This window comes from Diorhabda sublineata, chromosome 7, assembly GCF_026230105.1.
Source record: "Diorhabda sublineata isolate icDioSubl1.1 chromosome 7, icDioSubl1.1, whole genome shotgun sequence".
In the NCBI taxonomy this organism is placed as follows: Eukaryota; Metazoa; Arthropoda; class Insecta; order Coleoptera; family Chrysomelidae; genus Diorhabda; species Diorhabda sublineata.
This window is the reverse complement of record NC_079480.1, coordinates 7,167,023-7,192,171: the sequence shown is the minus strand read 5'-3', so window position 1 is coordinate 7,192,171 and position 25,149 is coordinate 7,167,023. Positions and strand designations below refer to the sequence as shown.

At 33.7% G+C, this 25,149-nt stretch overlaps 1 protein-coding gene across 2 annotated transcripts in view; it reads left to right on the top strand.

Annotated features, from left to right (window-relative positions):
* The window catches only part of LOC130446916 (connectin-like), a 475,789-nt gene extending 451,691 nt beyond the window's left edge, over positions 1–24,098 (top strand). Inside the window, exon 6 of one of the 2 annotated variants that reach the window (XM_056783437.1) lies at positions 18,280–24,098. In XM_056783437.1, the coding sequence (XP_056639415.1) occupies positions 18,280–18,677 (398 nt within the window). In that variant the 3' untranslated portion in view covers positions 18,678–24,098. The remainder of the gene's footprint in view (positions 1–18,279) is intronic. The other variant, XM_056783438.1, reaches the window with a different exon arrangement.
* Positions 24,099–25,149: the final 1,051 nt, after the last annotated feature.

Below are 25,149 nucleotides of genomic sequence, written 5' to 3'. Positions count from 1 at the left end.
TGTTTTTTGAAATAATTCCTATTAATTTTTTTTATTAGATTAACGGAAAAAAATAGGAGATCGGAAAAAAATTTTGTACACTGTTCCTACGCTGGCTCCTATACGCCTTTGTAAAAACAGATAAAAACAAGATATTTTCATAGGGATATAATGTAAAGAAGTTTTCCGAATATCAATATATATGATATACTTAAATTGTGTGTATCATCAATTAGACTATTAGACATAAATATTAAAAAAAGTTTGACGTAAATTGAGACCGACAGATAAATTTCCAGACTTAAGCCTTTAAAGTGGTTGGTGACAAATACCAGTAATTCGAATTTGGTCGAACATATAAGCATTCATCAAGAGAAAAAAATGTTATCGTTTTGTTACGGAGCTATGCAACACTCTGGTTAATTCCACATAATTTCAAAATATAAATTTCAATTGTATTATTGGTAAATGCTGTATATTCTAACATATATGTATACATTGAACTGATATTTTAAGAATAAATAAATGATAATGTTGACATAGTGAACATCATGTTCTTGACTGGATCAAACAATATATTCCTGTTAGTCGAGAATACATATCTCTAGACCATACAAAATTCACGAATCAATTTCCTCGAAAAATTCGGGGAATACTAATACAACAACAATAAAGAACTGTCATAAAAAAAGCACCGGAAATGTCCCTCTCACTTCGCCAGATATTCATAACCTTGAATCGAGTAGAAAAGAGCTTCAGATCTCCGCATAAAAATATATGGAATCAATATAGTTGTAGAAAAGTATTCAAAATATATCATTCGTATTTTGGTTCATAGGTTATCAAATGTCCATTTTGCACAGATTTAGCTCTTATAAGATATTCTCAAATTGTCGAAAGGATATTGAAATATTATTAATTCTATAAAATATTTCGAATCAGTACAAATAAATACAAAAAACAAGTTCCAATAGAGGTCATACCATATACCACTCTTGGCATTAACTACATAACTCGATGTTTCTATTGAAAGAAAGAGAGAAATGCTTTATTGTTAAAAAAATGTTAACACTTTGTAGACAAGAGCTTGTAAATACCTAGAGAATGAACACACATATAACTGAATAAGGACACAAATAAAATAATATCTAAATATAAAGTAACCACAAGAAAACTAAAATGAATAACGGAAGTACATTTTAAAATGTACATGTAGAAATTCTAATATATAATATGCATAACAAATATATGTTGGAGACAGATAGCGAGTTCTGCCCGCGACCGAAGACTAATAACTAATTATTGCCACATCTCTTTAATCAACAACATCGACAAGAAGGACTGAGTTGACTCTTTCATCAACCACCATGGTGTCAAGTATCGTAGTAGAGTCTAAATTTGTCATTTTCGAGCACCTTCTATGGCTGGTACTTGTAATCTGGTGTATACGTATTGAGAAGACCGAACTTGATCGTCAGTATCTGGAGGATGATGTTGCACACATGATTATGTCGGTATTAGCTACCCCCCTACATACTTAATGGTATCTGATGTTTGCTGGCACTTTTTCATTTGTCAGATTGAGTGATCGGATCCTTATAACATTTTTCTTGCTCTTGGATAGCCATCATGAAGCCTTCAGTCACTGTAAAAAGATTACCGATAGTTAGCCATCTGTTTGAAGTTATGGTTGGTTGCGGTCGTGATGATGTCTACCGTGTAGAGCTTTTCGTGACCACTGTTCCAACTTCTCGCGATTTTGGCGATGCGAGGTTAAGAGGAGAATAATCTTTATCCGCCTTGGATATAATCCGGTGTAGGGTTGAGAATTCTGATTTCCTATGAATGAATTTACGTAGTTGTATCACATGTTGAGAGTGCAGGTTAATAAGGTCGATCAAGGCACTCCCATCCTCTTTTCGGGGTAATGATGTTCTAATAGTGTATAATTTCGGGTGGTGGTTGTTGTTCTACGTCATCATTGTTCATGTCAAACTTTGAATACCCTCTAGCTCTGTTTCCGTCCAATTAGGATTCCAAACGAGTACGTAAAACAGGCGTGGCTGGACTAAGTTGCCTGCATTTAATTTGGATTTCATAAGTGACCTAATTCTTTCGAAGTATTGATCCTTAATTCTAGTTTTGCTTGCTGTTTAGCCCGAGTAAATATCTCTCAGCTCTCTTTTGTAGTTTGACGATTCGCTCACATTAGGTACTCGGCATATAGGAGATGCGACTCAATAAGGACATAATAAACTGTTATAGAGGAAATACGTAAATGAATAATAAATATTATGTCAAATTTGAAATAAATGGTGGTGTTATTCAGTACTCGTAAAAATAGCTGCATTGTTAGGTTAGACATATTTTACCACTGATGTGGTTTTTGTACTGTGAAAAAGTTATATCGAATGAGGTTAGGTGAGTAAAGTAATTGGTCCAGCACTTCATTTGTCAGAAAAGTATCTCATACAAACGACGCATTGAAAGATACAGAATTTGGTCTTTGTTTTCTTACACGTTAATATAGAGCTGTAAAAGAAGATTCAATTACCAGGAACAATTAGACTACAAAGCTGGATAAACAATCAGAATAGTTCCAATATTGCATAAACAAGAGAATCCATGTCTGAGCAGTTTCCAAAATGTTACTAGTGAGTAGATTCATAAGACCGCTTACTCTTAAGGAGATATCAGACGGTTCACTTTTTGGTTCATTCGGATGAATGATCACCCAAATGAATGTTCTCTTTTCTTTCATTTCACGCTCATAAGACACACACAAAATGACAAAAAAAATGAACGTTCTCTTCTTGTTCATACGTTTCATTTTTCGATTTTCCGTTCATTCAGAGTGCAAGTGATTGATGCCTAGACGTTTCATTATTAATGTAAGATGTTGAATGAAAGACAGAAATGAATAAAAAGTGAACCGTCTGATATCACCTTTACTAAGGAATCGGCTGACTTGTTAAGCGAGGTCAGGTGTAGGAGTGGATAACTAGATACAGTTATGTCCAAACATATAGCGACACATTTGGTGTTGGCTAAGATAAAACGACAAGTAATTGAATAGAAATACTTCGTTTATTATGATTCATATGAATGTGTTTGTTAATTTGACGATTATTCACACTTCAACGGTTTTATGTAAATAACTTTATTTTATATTAAATCCAATATGCATCAGAATAACATTTCTATGGAAAAAAAAAACAAAATCGTCATCCTCATAACATTTATTCCCTATAACCAATACAAATAATAATAAAAAAATGTGTCTCTCGTTTCTGCTCGAGCTCAAAAAATAACATTTCTTCAAACAAAATTCAAGTGGTTCGATTTCAAACCAAAAAAAATATTGAGATAAAAATTTCACGAAAAGTTGATTCCTATATTTGAAAATTGAAATGTTTTAAGAGAAAGCAAACTTTTGAGTGTAAAGTTTTATCTTAAAAATATATTTATAATCTTTATGGATAATTAACAAAAATTCCATGATATAACAAACTCATTAAACAAAAATCAATTAACCCAATATGCATTGCTCGATAATAATTGAATGGACAAAATCTCAAAGACGAGTATGAGCGTCAAGACCTCAATTTAAAGCATAATAACAATAAATTGGAACTAAACAGTTAAGGATATAACATAATGCTGTTGAGGACACCCAAATACGATAGGGAAAATATATGTAACCTGAATGGTCTACGAGTACCTAATAGATGGATACGGGAGGTCCAAGTCTAACAAGGAATGTAGATTACTTGCCCTAATGATAAATAAGGTCTGTATATCAAAAACGTGAAATATTATTGTAAATTGAGTGAAATTCAACGTATCAATTTGGACAGTTTATTGTATTTTTCCAATGCTTGAGCTTGAACCATAATGAAATACAATTAACATTACAAGTTCATAAAATTTGCATAGAAAAAAAGAGGGCAACTCAATCACCATGTTATTATCCCCGTAGAGCAGATGTGTCAAAATCAATTTTGCAAAGGGCCATATATTAAATTTTGAATTCGTTTTTGGGCCAGATTGAAAATAAAAAAAACATAAACGGAATTATTATTTTATTTAGACAGAAAAACTCTGCACTCACTATCAACTTTACGTTTTTCTGACGTCGTAACAATTATGGAACTCGACACTACAATGGATATCGCACGCGCACGACACAAACAAATGTACAATACCTTCATAATCACTATTTCGCAGTACAATTAAAATCCTTTTCCAACCGTATCGCTTCGATTACTAGACTCAACTGACTCACATGCGCCGACGTGATGGTTAAGGAAGGTTCTAGTCTAGACTCGAAGCGCGTGGAAGATTCTATCTTTCTCGACAAAAATATAAGGATATTTCTGCTTGTTGCTGAGAGATGGCGATACTGTCTTTCTCTCTCACTTGTTTAGGCACACGTTGCCCTTGAAATTACTTATAAACATTTGTAGAATTGAACGTACGAGTACTTAAAATATCCGTAGAAGAAACAAATGGAGTCTAAAAGCTCTTAAAAACATGGTTCTTCTTTCTGTGATACATTGCGATCGCGAGCCTTATTGATACATGACTGCCGTAGAGTATATTATGGGATTTCTTCTTTATTTGTTCTGAAGAACCACTCAACTTCCAATGAGGGTTCAATCAATTGAATATACTATTTAAAATCAAAATTTTATATAGAGTAAACTACCTCCTCTCATAGCTATAATTTTATTACTCATAACACGATATATGATATGACGAATAGAAAGCACCCTTATTAACAAGTATGATGGATTATTCTATTATCATAATACGTAGATGGAGATTTAGAATGAGAATCCGTTAGTGTGTGGCATTGGTGTAATTTCACTTGGGCATATAATATAGTCTCAACTGTCATAGTTATATAGTATTACATTATCATACAAAATGAGAATAATCGAGTCAGTGTTGTCCTATTTATAGTAAACAGAACATAACAAAGAATTTTCTCTATTCTCTAGTTCTCTAGTTCTCCAGTTCTCTATTTCCTTTAGACGTATCGTACAAATTTTCATACACTATTTTTTCTTTAATCGCAAACTCACATTCTTCCGGAATATTCCGAAAATGACAAGACTAAGGAATTTAGAATGATAAGAATAAAGCTACCATTCCTTCGATCTCTACCAAAGTTTTTATGAATAAGAATAAAGCCGATGTCGATGGAAAATAGTAATTTATTTAAGAACAGGGAGCAAAAAATCCACAATGTTTATATAATAAAGTCTCCATCACCTACTGCAGAATGAATGACTTGGCCGTTGACCGGACCACATTTCCTGTGGTAATGAAGTATCTGCTGTGATTAAATACAGTGGGCTCTACTGAGTCGACGCCAAAGATACACACTAATTTCAATCTGTTTAGACCACAGATGCTATAAAATCCATAGCTGCTGAAACGATCTGCTCTAAGCTTTCATTGGAATGTGAAGAAGACCTATAGGAAACGGTCAGTGATAAGGTCGAGCTAGTTGTATGGTTACTCAGGCAACAAGGGCAACGACGAGGCTACTTCGCTCGCGATGCTGGGATTATAAAAACCACCAATGGGCCCAGAACTCATTATCAGTGTAATTAAAAATGTCGCTATTACATCGTGTGCTCGGACGACAACAATATCTAATGGTATACATAGATATTTGGGCCTTCTGCCTGTCTGGTCAACTAACTGCTGGTGCTTGGAAGGTACATTAATGCGTGCAAAGCTAAAATATTTGGACAAGCTTCACAATCAGCATAATGACATTGAAAGGTTCAAATCAAGGTGCTGGATTAACATTTCAAAGGTTTGGGTGGTGAGCCTGGAGGATCAATACCTGTAAAAATTTTCGCTATTTCAGTTCTTAAAGATGATCTAATCAGAAGTAAGTCAGAATCAAGTTTCTACTATCGTTTATCAAATAACTCTCAAGATTTAAGAAAAATTAATTGCTTTCGATATATTTTAGAGGAAAGTAAATGAAGAAACAAATTATATTATAGCTTCATGGGAAAAGTGTAATATAAGGTGGATTATTTTTAGAATTTTGGGTTCACCACTAAAAAGCGATGTGATTTTTTTTCTTCTCAAATTTTAGTAGAAGCAAATAAGTTGTCTATCCCGACATATCTTGAGACATTTGTAAAGGACGAGAATGTTTCTTCAAACGTCTACTCGACTGATACTACTAAAAATGAACACAAATCATTGAATAAACCATATAACAAAGCTATTAATATCAATCATAGTTTCTCTTCTCTCTTAGTGTAAACGAGATCTTTCATTCAGTCCCAAAAATAAAAATTTTAGGAAAATAGGTCTGGAGATCTAGGTGGCCAAATTAATAGACTTTCACGTCCTATCCACCTATCAGGGTATGTTTGATCTAAAGAATGCAACCATATATGTGCCGGGCAACCATGTAGAAACATGCTACGACAAATTGCTGATTATACGTCTTTACAAAGAAGTGTATCAAGTCGTTTCTCGTAACGTCCAAATATCTTTCTCCAATAACTGTCCCATAAAAAAATGGTCCAATCATAAAATCCCGAATCACAAATTCACGGAATACCGACCTAGATGTTGGATATCCTTGATTGACTCTGAATACGTAAAATAAAAACAATATTTTCCGCAGTTTTACTTCTGCATAATCTTCGATACCCAGGAAGATTCACTTTACTGTAGTATGCACACGGTGTGAGGAAAACTTTTTTCTGCAGCTTCATTTCTCATACATTCGAAATAAACGGCTAACATATCAAACACTTCTTTATTTGGAAGGACCTTACTTTTTCAACAACAACAAAATGCTGGCCGGTAAAGAATTCAGCTCAAATTAAGGAGCTGAAACTGGAATTTATCTTGATACAAAACACAAATCCTACTATAAGCACAGCATCTAAAAGTAAGAAAAATATTGGAATGATTGTATGCTCTTGAAACAGCAATTGATTGATTGATTTTTGGCAAAAAACATATGCTTAGTCACACGAGCGGTTATAAATAATAGATTCACTTTTCAACTGGTAGTTAATCGTCACGACCAATGACATTTACTACCACAGACAACCAATCAAAATCTATATATGAGTCTAAATACGAGGGTTGCCAGAAGAGTTCTAGCAATCCAATGATAGGTGGCGTTAATGAATTGTGGCAGCACTGTTTTCGTGGCTTTTTGAAAATTCCCTGATTAAAATGTTGTGCAAAAATGGAAATCGCTAGAGAGACTTATGTTGGATGATTTTTCATGATTTTAAAAAGTCCTTACTCATCAAAAATACATAGAATCGCTTCGTGCAATTCGTGAAACGTATGGTAACAAAGCATTATCAGAGAACACTGCTTAGAATTGGTTTACAGAATCTTGCCACGGTCAGTGATGATTTTTGACAAGGTCCTCCAGAATCGTTAGTAATTACAGAAAGCATGGATGCTGTGTGCAACATAATTAAAGAAAATAGTCACGTGACTAACCGAGAGATTGAGGCGTCCTATAAAATACCGCAGAATGCAATACAATCGATTTTGTATGAACGTTTAGGTGTGAAAAATATATGTTCCAAATGGGTTCCGCATGCCAGTTCCTATATAACATGTCTAACAACTGACTATTTGAAGGAGAAAAACATTGAACTATTGTCTCGTTGCTTTTATTCAACTGATTTATTGCCTAATGACTTTTTCTTGCTCTCCACTGTCAAACAAAAGATGCGCGTTCTGAAAAACATTCGAATGCAGCAGGACCAACAGGTCGATGTCATATTTGCTGTTGCAAAAATCGCCCCAAAAAAAATTTATCTTGTGGTACTCATTCCCATAAGTCTTACGTGTGTGACGCTTGCTACAGTAATTCATAAAAAATTGCAATTGAAATTTTCTTCACTTTGTCTAGAAGTATGTATTTATCATTGAAATGAAAATTATTTCTTTTTAATTGTAGTTCTCTTTCAATAAATACGTTTCATTTGACGATTTTGTTATTTATACATAATATTTTACTACTTCCTACAATCTATAAACAGCAGTAGTACACACTGAATAGTTGGTGGCACTTTTTATCCAACCTTGGTACAACATGAAACCAAAAATAGCTTGGTCTTCCGAGGGTTAATGAAGTGCATTAGAAGAAGAACAATGTCGCTGCTAATTAAAGTTATTGGTAACAACGCTTATTTAACAGTTAATTTTTGTCAGATTCATACAAGTGCTGTCAGGTTTCGTAAAGTAGAAACCGGAGTTTTTTTAGTATTATGAGAAGGAAGCGTTTTCACGTTTAGTTTCTATTTTACTATATTAACATATGTTGAGTAACAAATAAATCGATGTTTCTATACCCAAATTACGTGTAGTTGAGAGGACATGACAGTAATTCGTTAAATACGAATTTGAAATATGTAGAAGAGAACCCGGGTAAACGGATATTGATAAAATGATTAATAAAATCAAATTGAACTACAAAAATTTTTTATTGAACGATAGATTCCCGGTTTTTCACCGTATTTAAGTCTATTAATCATAACTGTGGTAACTTCAACTACATAAATCTCTTATGGGTCAGATTCAAATATACTCAACATTCTCTTTTTATCTTACATATATTAATTTCTCTTCAAATTATACCAACATCCAAATACTCCAATTTCAATGTTGGATCTACAGTCATCCTTGATTAATCAATATTGTATTATAATTGATATGAGCATCCACATCATGATAGTGTATCAGAGTCTAGCATGTACGGGTTTATCAGTTTTCATATTAACTCAATCGAATGTATCTAGTAGATCTAGTAGTAACAACCTCCTTAAATTTGTCAGATGATTGGATGTGAGGCCCTTGCATCTTATCGATGATATTGATTTCTAACAATCTCCGGAAACGGAATATAACTGATAATTGATTTGAGATGGAAGCCAGGACTGAAGATACAGTTGTAAATTGAAACTAGTACAAATATATTATTGGACATCAATAAAATAGGTATGATGTATTATATCAAAGAGATCATATATCTCCTTCGATGTTTCTCAATTATATCTTTGTTGATCAATTAGATTATGAGAACTTTACTCACAGTAAAGTTCTCATAATGGTTTTTCTCATGATCAATGTTCTAATTCACTGCTGATAATTTGAGGTGTGTAGTACTGGAAAGTTACCACTAAAATGTTCTGTCGTTTAGACAGAATAAAAACAGTGTTGATGTAAATTCTTGTAAAACCATAAAATTCATGGTAATTCAATATTGAGTATTCAAATTGACGCTTGATAGAATTATTTGATTGGAATATTCCAATGTCTTTATTGCTTTTTCGAGTGTTCATAGTAATGACCATTAATTTGGAGAATTGTCTCCGAGTATAGTTTGTTTTTTTGTATTAATTCTATCCGCAATGTCTTTCCAGCTTTTCCACCTATTTTTGTCCACTTTTTACGTCGCTCTTGGCGTCTAATTTATTATTAATTGATCATCTGAGTAACAGTTATTCATAAACTTCAGCTCAGACCGAATACCATTTCTTGAAGAAGAGTTTCCAGCCAGGGAAGTGAGGTTACAACTCAATTGTATTATCGCGGAAGTTTATTGTAAAATTTAATAACTGTCAACAAATTCGAAGATAACATCAATAATTGTTTGAAATTGTGGGAAATTTCTTTATAATTAATTATTGTGGATAAATTACATTGGGCAGTAGAAATTTACAATAATACTCATGATAGTAAAACAATATAATATAAATTGTAGGAATGATTAAAAATAAATTTCGAAAGAAATATGGAGCCATGATAGAATAAAGATACTAAGAATAATTAGATGGTATCAGTAGGAGTGAAAACGATCATATTAAATATGAGCAAAACTACAGTGGCAAGCAGTGTAGAGTCTACAATTTAGAACCATAAAATGACCTATTCCACTACAATGAGATGTTGAACAAAGGTTCCAGTTTTGCGCTTTCATCCAATATTAATTGGAAGATAATAAATTCATAGTTAGGTTGAAAATTTTTAGTGAAATGTTTGAAAAATTGTCGATGATGTAGCGCAAATTTCATATTGAGTAAAGAGATGCGTATTGATTTAATAATTGATAGAGACAGAATTGATCTATCATAGTGAGACTTTTCATGATGAGTTTTCTAAATTTAATGATACACTATTACCTAAAAAAACCTGAAAAAAAAGAGAATAGTGCTAGCAGATGGAGTGGAATATGACTAGAACAAAAATGTAGTAAATTCGATACTGGGAGATAATGGGGGTGGTGAAGTAATGAGACAAATAGATTTACTTTAAGGTTCCGGGTATCTTTCCTCTGTAATTTTCTTGTGAAACTATTGAAAAAACATCCACCTGGAGATGAAATTGCCAAACCTTGATTGCCTTTAAAAGGAACTATAATTTCATATGTGGGTGGAAATATTTTATAGGATTTATTCAAAGAACCAACACTAGTTTAAAAAGTGATGGAACATACGTCGAAGTTTGGTACTTTTAAAGTATTTTAATTTGTTTTTTAAAGAATTTTGTTATCTACATATGACCATTGATCTTCATAACAAATATACGAGGTCTGGCTATTGAGGCCCATGAGAACAATTATCTATCTCGTGCGCGTATTTTTGAGTGTTGTAAGCGCTTTAGTGAATGCCGAGAGAGCACTGAAGATGACCTGCTCCCAGGTCGTCCAGAGACTCAGCTCCGGAAACAGTGACCAAAATTAACCAAATTGTGCGTCCAGAGCATCCGAATGATTGCCGAGGCTGTGAAAGCCGATAAAGAAACGGTTAGAAATATTTTACACGAGGAATAACACATGACAAAAGTCAGTGCGAAGTTGGTGCTAAAAAATCTGACTCCCGACCAAAAACTCTTGAGTCAACGGGCCTGTTCTGATTTCCTTGAAAGGTGAGAAAAAGATCTGCTTCGAAAGGGACCCGATTTAAGACGATGGAAGCGGCAAAGCAAAAAACAACAGAGCTCCTAAGCACCCTCATCAAAGAAGACTTTCAGCAGTTCTTCGATAAATAGAAAAAACATTTGGAAAGGTTTGTGGTGAGAGAAGGGAAGTATATTTAAGGGAAACATTCGAATGTAGAATAATTTTTATAATAAAACCCTTTATCGTAACTAGTCTCGTAATTTAATATCCAGACCTCGTAGCACCATATCCTCAATAAAATTAGTAATTAATCTTGGAAAAAATCGAGAATAAGAATCATATTATATTTGAAATTCACTAGAAAATTAATTTTCATCGTAAATCTTCGTACCATCTTTAAAAGTATAGATATTTAAACTTGGTCATATCGGAACTATACTTTTCAATATTTAGGTGAGAAATCCGCTATTCAGTGAAGCTAGAATTCTCCTTCATGCATACTTATGTACAATGTAGTAAAGTTAAAATAATTCAAGATTGTGTGAGAGATTAATTCATGAATAAGTATTAGTATCATAAGTGTGGGCGTTTAAAATTTCATCCCACTGGTTCCGTGTATACCTCAAACGCATCCACTATTCTTTCTCGTATAACACAGATTTTTCAATTATTCAATCTCATGAAACTGAAAAATCTGCATCCATGATAATGAATTTTAAGTTCAAAGTAATAATTCCCAACATTTTTTATTGGCGTCCTCAAAGAGATCCAATATAACATCACTTCGATTGTGATTCGCATTCAGGAGTGATCGATAACATTATTTAAAAAAAAATCGTTATAAAAGTTGTAAAATCGTGTCTTGCTTACTAACTTAATTGCTTATCTGCAATTTTTTCTATCATAGATATGAAGGTGATATTCCTTCCATTTAATTCTATGTTTTGCCTCCTGTTGAGTCCGTCTCCAGTTCATTCCTTCTTTTCCAGGCTCTTTCATTTCTCTATTCCATTTCTTTCTAGTCCTACCACTCATTTTCGTTTTGTTTGTTTCAGTTTCCATATCACTTTCTGTTCCTTCATTCTCACTATGTGTACAAACCATCTCAACTGTTGTTCTATTTCTAAGAAAAATACTATAATAATATAATGATTAAACATATTTCTCATAAAAATCAACAAAAGTTGTAAAGATATTTGATTTAATTAATAATATATGACAGTTAATTAAAATTTGAACTAAGCCAATACTAGTAATCGAATTAATTATCGTTTTCATTTTAATTATTTTATAAATAAATATTAATTTGAAATTAGTGATGACTTTTGGTGGAATTGTGGATCTTCTTCGATTTTTGTAGCGCCATCGATCAGTGATATTATAAAATTTGCATCAAAATTTCTACAAAAGTCTCGGTTCATTTCAATGTTGTAAGAAAAGTTTACTGCTGAAAATATATTGGAAAAATCATTAAATACGACAAAGTATTGATACGACAACTGAAAGTTATTTCATCATTTGAATTAACAATTAACTTATTAATATTTTGATTCAATAGAATTATGAGATTTATGAACCTTGAAAACAACTTTATTTAAGACACAATTATTCACTGGTCTATTTTCTGGGTGAATATTCTATTGATCTTCTTATCTAATGTTAATTTTATTTGACGCTGTGATATCTAAAACGCTAGGCCCAGTATGTTTTCTAGAACTCTTCTCTTATTTTCTATTGAAATCTCGGCTACACTGATGGATTTCCATTCTCCGTGTTGCTTTATTTTCAGAATTTCAGCTCCTGAGACTATCAGGAGAGACGCTGATGAACGTCTGAAACAATGTACTATGTATCTTTCAACATTAGGTAGACCCAGATACTGAGCAATCTTTGCTGGTAATTCCAAAGGTATTTATGCCCACGGGTTGTATGTCACATTTTCCATTATAACATCGTCTGTCGTGCTTGGCAGCAAGAAGTCTAATATTTCTATAATACAAATTCGAAAATAATGTTTGTTTTGCTTTTTGTAAATGTTATTTGAAAAAATTTGCCTTCATCAAATACGTCTCCTCGTAGGAACGTCAGCTCAGCCTTCTTGCAGGCTCCCGCATATTCAATAATAAGTTAAAAATATATCTTTCACATAAATTATGATTATCACATTTGCTTGAAATTTGAAATTCAAAATTTTGAAACAAGATTTATGTTGATAAATTTTCTCTGATAAGAGCGTCTCTATTCTGCAAGAATAAAATATTTTTATGAATCCCCCGAGCTCGTTCTTTGCTCTAACACAATTTAAGTTTTAATAGCAACTGCAGCGTTTGTAAGTAAATAAACGACGTCAACTTTTCTATTTGTGATAATTTTTACTAAAAAGCTGAGTTTTTATGCTAATACAAAGTTCAGTCTTGCAAAAGTTTCTTATGAAAGCATCAATTCGTGTAATAAAATGGTTAAGAAGTCAAAAAAGAATTGTCTGACCTTTATTTTCTCTTCAGAAGCGATCGAAATTATCAAAGCTCTTGAATTCATTGAACGATAAAAATCTATTATAATATCGAACTCCTTTTCAGTTCTTATAAGCATTAGTTAACCTTTTGATATAAATGACACTTCTGGAAATCAATTCTAAAAATCAAACTGAAAGCTAATGAGCTACTCATTAGAGAATTTTTGTAGATAAAACACACTCAGTGATAATGAATACGTAGACAATCTAGTAAAAGAAACCATTAAAAACGAATTGCCAATAAATAATAACATAACTGTGGGAGGAGTTATTGATGAAAAAAATAAGTTGAAAAAAAGTTGGAAGCACTTTTGGTAGGAATATTGCATTAATAAACCAACTAGATACACACAATTACATCCAGAAATTCCCGATCAACACTGGCATAGGAAATATGAGTTAGCTCGAAGTAGCTTAGTCACTATAAGATGACTCAAGTTTGGACATGCATGCTATCCAGCACACCTTAATGAAATAAATATAGTAGATTGATAACAGTGATAACAGATGAATGTTCTAAACAGTGACTTACTCAGCCTTTGCTCTTTGGCCACAACAATGTATACAGCCTTTACCACAGATGACTTATTACCATACGCTATGCAACTTTGTCGGTTTGTACAAATTTTGTTATCAATATCACTCCGCATACTTACCTACTTCTGAAGAAAATATATGAATAAATACAAACATCCAATATTTCATATCGAGAATCTTACTCCTTATGAATTCACCAATATATGCCCTCAATGGACAAGGGTTCTCATACTTCATTCTTCCGACTCATACCACATTTTTATTGTGGTCTATAACTTAAATCGTGCGTTTTTTTTTAAATTTGAACGTTTGTTTAAGAGAAACAGGTACAATAGCATCATTCAAAGTATTACCAATTTGAAGTTATTACCTTTTCCCATCTTTCTGGCAAAATGGTAGTCAGAAGGGGCAAGGTCTGGTCTATAAGGCGAGCGAGATAAAACTTACCATCCACTGTTTTCAAAATAGTTCTTAACCAGAATAGCAACGTGGGACCGAGCGTTGTCATGATGGAAAATTATTGCCTTGTGTCTGGTCGCATATTCCGGCTCTATTCAAACGGTCGAATTTCACATATGATTTTTTGCCCTTACGGTTGTCGTTATGGATCCATTTTCCATCACCAGTAACAATCCAATATGAAAATGACTTCATTCTATGGCATTCCAGCATCATTTCGGACATGCAAAACCGCCTTTAGACGACTCTCGACTTGAGCTCATTTGGAACCCATTTTCCTTGCTTTCGAATATATCCAGCTGCTTTTAAATGTTTTTAAATGGCTGCTTGAGTGCTAACCAAAGATTCTGCGAGCTCTTCTTGTGTTTGGCACACAACTTCTTCGAGTAATGCTTCCAGTTCTTCATCTTCAAACTTTTTTGTCTTCCCAGGACGTTTATCGTCTTTCAATCCAAAATCACCACTTTTAAATCGTGCAAACCACTTTTGGCATGTTCACATGAACTTCCACCAAAATACGATAATTTTCGACAGCATTTTTCTTCATATTAAAGTAATGAAGAAGAACTCTCCGCAAAAACACTTTTTCATGAACAAAGCTCGACATATTTGAGTGAAAAAAAATTATTGTTGTTAACTCTTCAAATAAATGACATATACTGAAAAGACGTACAAAACAGTAGCTTTCCAACGCAAGTTCGGCTTATTGGAACGATGTGATATTATACAAATTACGCAATCTCTTATCAAACTGCAGACCAATACAATTATTATTAGTATGAAATTCAACTTTCTTCAATTGAACATTAGGGAGAAATGTGTTAAAGATACTTTTTACAAAACCACACAAGAATCAGAAATGCATTGAAACGTGAAAAATAAAGACGGGCTTGGGATAGTGGTGAACAAGGTTGGTACATACGACACCAGAAGTTATTGAAATTGCATCCATTTGTTTTCATATTACTTCATCCTATTATTACTTCTAATATAATGATCAATTGGTTCATATATGAGGATATATTGAAAAATTCTTATCCTACTATCCTACTATAATCAAACAACATTTCAATGTCAAAATATTTTATTGCTCAACATATTCTCCTCTTAATTGAATACATTTATTACAGCGAACCTGCAACATCTCTAGACCTTTAAAAAAATGTTTCTTCTTGCTCTAGCAAACCAGAGCTTTTATTACCTCCTCGTTGGAAGAAAATTTACGACCCTTTAAACTTTTTCTCAGTTCAGGAAAGAGATGATAGTCAGACGGAGCCCAATTTGTTAAATAAGCGGGGTGCTCTAGTAATTTAAACCCTAAATCACGAATTTTTTGCATGGCAACATGAGATTTGTGTGCAGGGGTGTTGTCCTGCAAAAACAAAATACCTTTGGATAGCTTTCCGCGTCTTTACTCTCTAATTTTCTCCTGTAGAGTGGTCAGTAATGTCGAATAGTAATCTCCAGTTATTGTTCTACCCTTATTAAAATAATCAATATTGATTATTCCATGGCAATCCCAAAAAAAATGATGCAAGACCTTTTCCAACAGATCCGTATTAGCCTAAGTCGACGGTCTGATAAAATCATGTCATGAACTGCATCGATATTTTCGGTCATCATCTTCAATGGAAAATTTACCTCTTTTGAAGCTTGAAGTCCAATTTTTCACGGTCGCATACGAAGGACATTGATCACCAAGGGTATTAAGCATAGGTTCGTAAATCTGCTTACCTCTTAACACTTCACTTCACAATTTCGGAGGACATCTTTTTTCTTCTGATTTATTGCGTAACTCTGGTTCACTTTTTTGACGGCCAACTTTACACTGACACTTCTAATAAGTTATTGTTCGTTGCTATGGTAACGCAATATTTTGTTTATGCATGGAACTGGTCTATGCTAGCTAGATATCAATACATCCTCATATATCGCCTTGTTTTACTTCTTTTCCCACTTGTTATATCGGTCGGAGTCATTTCTATATTTTCAAGTGCTTCATTCAGTCTTTCTCTATGTATCGAGTAGTAAGTAGCCCGACAGTTTATTCGTAGTTGTCGTTTGATATCAGTTTGATTGTAAATATTTGGTCAACTGCTGATCGATCTGCTCTTTTTCCTCCTGGCTATTCTCCAACTATTTAGACTTCATACTACCACAATCTATTTTGTATCGATTACTTCATGTATTGTGACTAGTAATACGTTACCCCTATAATTTTTGCACCCGGCATTCCCTTCTTTTTCATAAATTGAGCATATCAGTACTGTCTTCCCTATATCTTGCCTTTTTCTGTATATGTTCGTATATTTTATTTTGTAATTTTTTTCCATCATATTTCTGGATTTCTTATTTATACTTCTTTTTTGCTACAGTTTCTTCTTCATCATTATGGTCCTCATTAACTCTTTGCTCTTCTTGTATATCTTCATTGTCACTTTGTTCCTCGTCTTTGCAACAATTCGTTCTTGTTGTCATATCTTTGAATTGTTCTTAGTATGTTTTTATATAAAATTTTATTCACATAACTAGTTATGAAAAAAGCGATATTGTTCAAAAAGCGTAATACTTGCCAAAACAAGCGCCGCCAGAGTTTAATACCTGGAATATCAAGAAGTAGATACGCCCTGGTCTACTAAAAAAATGGTGCGTTTTGAAAAATAGAAACAACATCAACGAAAAGGTACTACTTGCTTATTTTGAAACTTTGAAATTATTAAAGGTTTCAACTCGTGCAAAAAATCGAAGATTTTGATCCAAGAGTATATAGAAACATTTATAAAAGCGATCGAAGACGAAATATTTCTATTTGTAAAAGTACGACTTAAGTTACGATATGTGTATGATTTATCATTAAATAAATCTGCTTGAAGATTTGTGGAAGGCACTTTTTTTATAATTCCAGAAAGAAAAACATATATTATCCGCGAATTTGTGGTGGACGAAATAAACTCTTGTTGTACCAAAAGGTCATTATAACTTCGTTCAAAGGACAGTATATTTTGAATGGAAGACCCTAGCTGATGCGACTCAGCTTAAGAACATAACAGTCCACAAATCGGTGAAAGAATAGTTAAGGATTTGTTTCAAAACTTCAACCTCTTATTATTTCAATCAAGTCTTGAATTTTTGCCAATATCAACTATCAAACCCGTGCAAGCAAATTTTCAGAAAACTAGTCGCGTACTTTCCCATATTCATAACGATTCAGCTTGTCGTGAAGGACCCCGTACAAACGGACCGATTTACGATTGCCTACATAATTGTCTCTGTGTACATTAAATTTTTCTAATATTTATTCAATATGCTCAATTATTTTAGATATGTTAGTTGCTAAACAACTTTGATATGATTATTTGATCTCATTTCTAAATGGATTCTTTTGAAATAATTTATATTCAATCAATCACAAACAGAAATTCCGGCAAGGAAATGTACAACTCAACCTACCCTTCTTCTTTTAGAAAGTGAGAATTCATCCTCAATTATTTAATAATTTGCAATTACTTAATGGTTTTCGTAACCTTCCTTATAGCAGGATAAACTGTTTTGACCTTTTTTGAGTGAAGTTTAACATTACAATTCATGCCATATATATTTGTAATTTTATTCTCTTTATTCTCCAGAGCAGCTTTACATCTTACATCTTGGTTTTGCGCATGCTTAAGAATTTAGCTTGAACATTGAATAAGTTCAAAAGCATTTGTAAATAGGCCTCAATATTCTCAACATAGTCTATTGTCTTTATCGTTGAAATTAGCTGCAAATGAACCATAAATGAATATTGCTATTCATCTATCTATGGACTTGATATCTAGACTATATTATTTGTAAAAATTCATCTGATAGAATCTAATCCATAACTTTTTTTTAGGTAACAGATTCAGTTGTGACTGCAGATTGGACTGGATTTACGTACTTCATCAAAAATCTACTCAATCGCATATACGTAAAGCATTGGATGATCTGGAATGTTCATTTTATTCTGATAGAGTTTCTTCTAAGGATAGAGTTGAAAATTTGGTGTGTCCCCCGGATTTAGACAACAACAAATACGCTGAAGACATAAATGTACAAATGAATGAAATTGGTAGTCAAAAAATGAATTTATTGAGCATTCCCGTAAAGCAGCTACCTTGTCCCGCAGAATATAGACCCACACCCATTACAGTCAAACAAGGTTCACCGCAAGGAAGCGACATGTCTACAAATATTGGTGCACAATTCACATTAAATGTTCTTTTTGTTATCGTTTTCATCTTATTTGTGTAAAAAGCGTTAACCTTTTTCAATAAGGTTAGTCCAAAATGCAAAGACTGAATTCTAACGATATTATTTACAGTTCAATGGAATGCTATCATTCTTTAACAGGTGTTTGATATGTACACAATATGAAATTATCTTGTATTCAGAAAGGCACTGTCATGTTAGTGAGTAATTATGTATGTGATATTATTCAGCATTCAGTTTATTCGGAAATGCCGAAAGAATGAGGAAAATGGGAGAATTCGTACAACGATCGCATCTTTCGTAGAAGGAATGTGAATTAAATTTCGAAATGAACTTTTTGTCAAAGAAAACGCTATTCCAGCAGTTATATGCATCAGAGATTCATTTCAACACAATACTTGTTCACTTTAAACGAATCAAATGAGACATTTCGTAACTACTTGTTATGTATGATATTAAAAAGTACCTTTACCTTTCTCAACTTCAAAACTGTTATATATAAACACGTAAAATTTATGAAAAAATTGTCAGAAGTTGTGGAGTTGTATACTAATAACCAAAAATGGGTAAGGCAATAATAGGAAATGATGTTTATGATAGAGTGAATCAATTTTTGAGCTTTTATTACTCCCACCAATAATCAGGAATCATACAAAGCCAACTCTTAACAAAACCACAAAAATTCTGGGTTTTCCTTCGTTTGCAGTATTTGCAGTAGCCTCTCTTGTTTGGAAAGGGATCATGTAGATGTCAAAAACTAAAAAAAAAACAAAAAATACTAGTCCTCATCGATTGGTTTCCCATGCTACAGTATAGAATATCATCATTCTCTCCACTACATCAACGTCGCTCTTTGCACTGCTGTATAAAGTAATAATCTCAAGTTGCTGCCTATCGCCAGCATTATAATCTATGTTATCATCTCTGTTCAATGAAGAAATCATATTAACAAACTGAAAAAGATGTGAGTCTGGTGTCCATAGTTATAATTATAGGTGGAAGCTCTCTCTTATAACGTTTCAATCTACCTACAGCTGTAGGACTGTATTCAGTCTTGAATCAATTGTATTTGTATAAGTGAAGTATAAAATGTTTTGGCAGTAGAAAATACTTTCATGCCCTACTTGCGTGGCTTTTGTGCCATGTACAAGCGGAATACACATCTACCGCGGAATGCACATCTTCGGATTGCTAAAAGAATTTCGTCCAGTGTCACGTACTTTCCAACTGAATATTTCGAAACGTTTCACTAATAGTTTCAATTTTGTTGGTTGCTGTTCTGTTCTCTCTTGTATCCGTATTATCAAGCGTTATAATTTTTAAGCGGAGATAAATCTTCTTCGATACATGATCGCAATAAAAATTCAACTGTGCAACTCTCAAAATTACCAAATTCCCACCATGATCTAGACCAGCTAGATACATTAAGCCCAAAAAATTCTACTTTATATGTTGACATGCATCGTATTTGTATTTGTAGCTGGTTGCAATTTTACGTATATACAAATTTGTATATTGTTCTAAATATCGATATTATCAGAAAGAGCGTTCCAAGAGTTAATTGGAGTTACTTCATTCTTTTTTGTTCACTTTGTGTTGTCTTTAGCGGAATAATACATACGTCTGTCATTGTGTTCAAGAATTTCATGAGGTTCTGTAGCTGCCTCTTCCTCTCTATCATAACCAGAATCGTTAATTTTGTGATTTGGATCGCATCGAAATCAAAGGTATATTCGTCATCAGTCGTACAGACTCATATAGATCGTTGAGGAGCTGAATCTCCATCGTACACAAAACTAAAATAATGTTACCACATAGTGCGTATGATAATGAACCATCAAACTGAACTCACCAATTCCCAATGTATTATCTTCAAAATAAAAATTATCTTCATTCAATTCAAGATATATAAATGCTAAACATTCACTTCCTATCACAAAATGACGGAATAAGTGGGAATAAATACAGAACTTTTTAATTTTATGTCATTAAGAAGCGCGTTTTTCAGTTTTTTTGAACTATATTCATGTTTCAAAAATAGATAAACAAAACAAATTCTGATTGAGATGAGATGATAACATCGAAAACAACCAAATTCATGATAATAATATACCTGTTATAATTCTACAATATTACTTAGACAACAAAACATTATGATACTATTACTCTTCTTCACTGGAAGTTGAACAATAACTGGATGGTATTTGGAATAATTATTTTTTTCATGTTCCTTTTTAATACTTCCCGTATAAAATATTTACGCGCCACAGCAACGTCATAATCATATTTTTCTATGGCCCATTTGACTGTTTTTACATCCGCGTTTCTTAATTGCTTCGTTACTTATATAACTACATCTCGTCGAAACTTGTATCGAGCCATCACAGTGTAAATGGTAAGGTAGTGGAAGTGCATGTTCAAAAACACTGCATACAAGTGGAAAACCTTTTTGGAGAAAGTACGGATTATTTAGGGGTAGTACAAATATTTATGGAATATACATTTTCTCCCTGACAGTTTGGAAGCTCTGTATCGACTACTTTCACAAAGAGGACGTACATAATCTTCTTCTTCCTCTTCCAATAGGACCAGGTCATGTTCAATCCTGTACGTTTAGCCCTCTTCTTGGATCTTCCTGAGAAGCTGAACTCCAGCTCTCGTACCACCTCTTTGGTGGTCTGCCTACAGGTCTGCGTGTGTTCGGTCTCTGAGTTTTAGCCCACTTTGCCCATTCTTCTGCCATTCGTTCTACGTGATCCCTCCAGAATCTTTTTCTTGCCCTGACCCATCTCACCACATCCTGTACACCCAATTCTTCTGTCATGTCATCACTCCTTATTCGATCCCTGAGGGTGACTCCCTTGATGGTTCGCAGTACTTTCATCTCTGTGGTTCTGATCATTCTTGTTGTTGTTGTTGTCTCGGCTCTGGTTTCTAAGGCATATGCTTGTCAAAGCAATGGAAACATGTTATCCACAAGAAAGAAAGCGTGTATGCTTGACTCGTGAATGAACGAGTAAATCTATGACAAGATTTCAATCGAAACAAAATATTTGTGCTTTTTGTTCAATTCCCAAGAATCTCCTTCTACTTTTAAGTACTTTTCACACTTTGTTTTCAACTCCCAATGGAGTTGAAAACAAAGGCTAGATTTAAAGAACATACAGAACAAGAATAATTTCATTGATCCATCTGAAGTTTTAACAACAACCATCTGCAGAATAAGCTAACCAAGGTTCAGTCTTTGATACAATCAAACCCGTTTCTCTTACCCATTGATTAGTTTGATACTCTCTCCCTACAGGTTCATACGTATTGCCATGGCGTGTAGCATCAGTTGAAAATTCATCAGGTCAGAAATACCTTCTTGCTTTATCAAACCAGTTATTTTGAGCGTACGTAAAAATGTGCACCTGGAATTTGATACAAATTATTATTATTATTACATTATTTATTACATCATTATTACTTAACGCATAGCTAAACCGCAACATGACAACATACCTGCTCCCTGTTATCCTTAATTGTCTTTATTTCAGCTTGGCAGCAGCTTTGCATAGGTATGTTTATTTTAGCTAATGCTTCCACAGTTTAGATAAAACTTTTGCTTTAATACTATTTCCGGGACACTGTCTCTTGCGATTGCTAAAAAATACATGAAATAATTCGCTAATCGTATGGACGTCGAAGCCTTGTCGCAGCCATATTTGTTTTGATGCAGCAGTGCCCCTTTCCGCGCGATGGACGTCTTCTTCGCCAATAGCAGCAATATCAAAATTTGATTCATCATACATGGAATGATTTTTTTATATGCACTGGAACTTTTTTAGTTAGTCGTTATTGAATAAGGTTTTCTACACGACGAAAATTTGGTGAATATTACAATAATTCTTGTAATTTGGCAGTTGTCAAATGTCCTATGTATAAACATTACGTCTCTGTTAGAAGTTCAGTTTTGGAAAATTTGAAAGAAAACGAACAACGTAAAATAATTGCCAAATTTTATCAACAAAATCAAGATCTGAAGAAATAGTTTAAGGTTATTTACTTTGTAAACATGGAAATAGCCATAAAAACAATTTACGATATATATCAGCGATTGAAAATAGATATTTCGATAGAAAGAAAATCAGACTAACTCAGAAAAGCAAAATAATTCCGAAAAAGAAATGGAAAGCATTTGTTAAAACATTTCAACTAGAAGTCAATTTTCGGAAAGTGGACAGAAAATTCAAAATCAATAAGAAATATGTAAGCAACATTCTAAAACAACAGAGTTTAGTTCATAAATGAAGAATATCGGCACCCAAATGATCACTCCCTTTTGCCGGGAGTGAAACGGCGAATAATGAAACCCACTGTTATCAAAATGGCGAGGAAGTAAATGCAGAAGTGTGTTTCAAGAGACATTGTTGGTATGGTTGATGATACTTTCTCGTAATCATTTCTACCATTCATTTATCCTTCTGAAAATTCTATAACCGCCAAAAATATGTATGTCAGTTCTAAATTAATGCAGTTAATATAGAAAAAGTAATGCAGAAATGTTCATTATGCAAAAGACGTTTACATAGTTGAATATTTAAAAACAAAAATTAAGATAGTGAGCCGACTGGGTGCTGATTAGAGTACACATATAGAATGTGTGTAATTATAGAGTGAAGTCCAAATAATGGAATTAAATTAAACAGTAAGGATTTTTTCAACCCAACACCCATAGTTCTGTTCGTCTTATCCTTGTTCTTAGTAACAACATATAACAATATTTGCTTTCTAATTTCACTCCACATATACTCCACCTTCTAAAATATAAATTTAAATTCGAACGCCAATGAATGCTTCTGCTGCAGTGTTCAGAAAAATTATGGTCAACCGTGTAAGAAAAATTAAATTCTAAAGTTGTGATTTTGTGATATTTAAGACCCCTATTCTCAGTTTCATTTGTTACCTGATTTATTAGATTAGTCTTTATTGATTTTTGTATTAAGCTCCATATTTCAGCATATGCTGGAAATAGCACATATTTTTTTCTATTATTTGAAGTACTTGATATATTTGTGCTCATATTCCTTTTGTGATGTCAATAAATGAATTATTTCACTGCGCATATGGTCTTAAAGCAAGGCACCCCAAGCGTGGATTTTAGAATTTACTCAAGCACTGATATTAATATGTAAGACAATATCTTAGAGATTCAAGCAAATACACGATTCGGTGCTTCTAGAAACAATGATTTAGATTTCTCAGTATCAACAACTTGAACTAAAAAACGACATTTGAATTTTTTCACGATTCAACTTTCTACGAGGACGGTTTCCCAAAATAATGACGGCTCTGAAAAAAATTACATTAAATTTTCCATGTTTACATAATTAACAAATTTTCGATAATCCAAAAAGTTGGAAATCACGCATTTTTCTGAATTCGACAACAAAAGCAATTGCAGGCAATCAAGAGTCAAGAATTTATTACCCGATTGGGTAATAAATTGTAACTCAAATCAGTGCTTTATCGTATTGGAACCACACACACACACACACACACACACATTTCACTTGAGACGAGCCCGTCCCTCTAGGCATCCACCCCCGGTTAAATCCGCGAGTGGGTGCGAAGAAGAACATTCCAACCACCCCCTGTCACTTCCGACAGGTCCTCATCCTCTCTCACGTCGCAGTTTCGCGTGTAGAATCCCTCCTCTCCCCTTAGGTCTATGGGAGATTCTGGGATGTCTTATCTTTTTTATTAAGAGATTAGCCTGTTGGCTATACACTCTTGGCTTCTTGTTCTGGACGTCTTCGTGTGTGTGTGTGTTTCGCGGCCTCGGGTAAACCTCTTCCTACCTCATGCCGATAGGAAAAGATCTAATCCGAGTGGTCCTTCGCCTTCTCTATAGCTGTCCCCGATGTATAACTCTACATTTCCTTGTAAAATGCAGAATTACCGTGTCGGGGGGTGTTCTCTTGTGGTTTATTTTTGTTGGGCGATAAGTGTTGCTATGAGTATCTGCATATTTTGCAACATACTCAGTAGCTCCGGTGTTTTTTCTTCTGTCTTTGTTGTTTTCTTCGCAACTTGTGCGTAAGTGCGTCCTGTTTGCGTGGTGTTCCTTGCTTGGTTGTTCTCCGTCTTTTTCGGGTGTTTCGGGCACCCCTTGTAGTTTGCGGGGTGTTCTCTTCCGCAGTTCTTGCAATTCGGTTTTTCCGTCTTGCTGAGCGTGCATTCCGCCGGTCTATGCGCTCCCGCGCATCTCACGCAGTGCACGTCCATGTTGCACGTGCTTTGTCCGTGATGGAATCCCTGACACCTGTAACATTGTACAGGTCCGTCGTGCCTTTTTTGTTCTACCACACTTATTTTTGTGTGGCAGAGGTATCTCAACTTCTTATAAGTTGGTTCTTCTTTCGGTTCTATTACTACCATGTATATAGGTAGTAGTTTTCGTGTGTTGTCCTGATTTCTTTGAGTACGGCTTGTCAACTGCCATACTTTCTTCGGTCTAAGTCCATTTTCG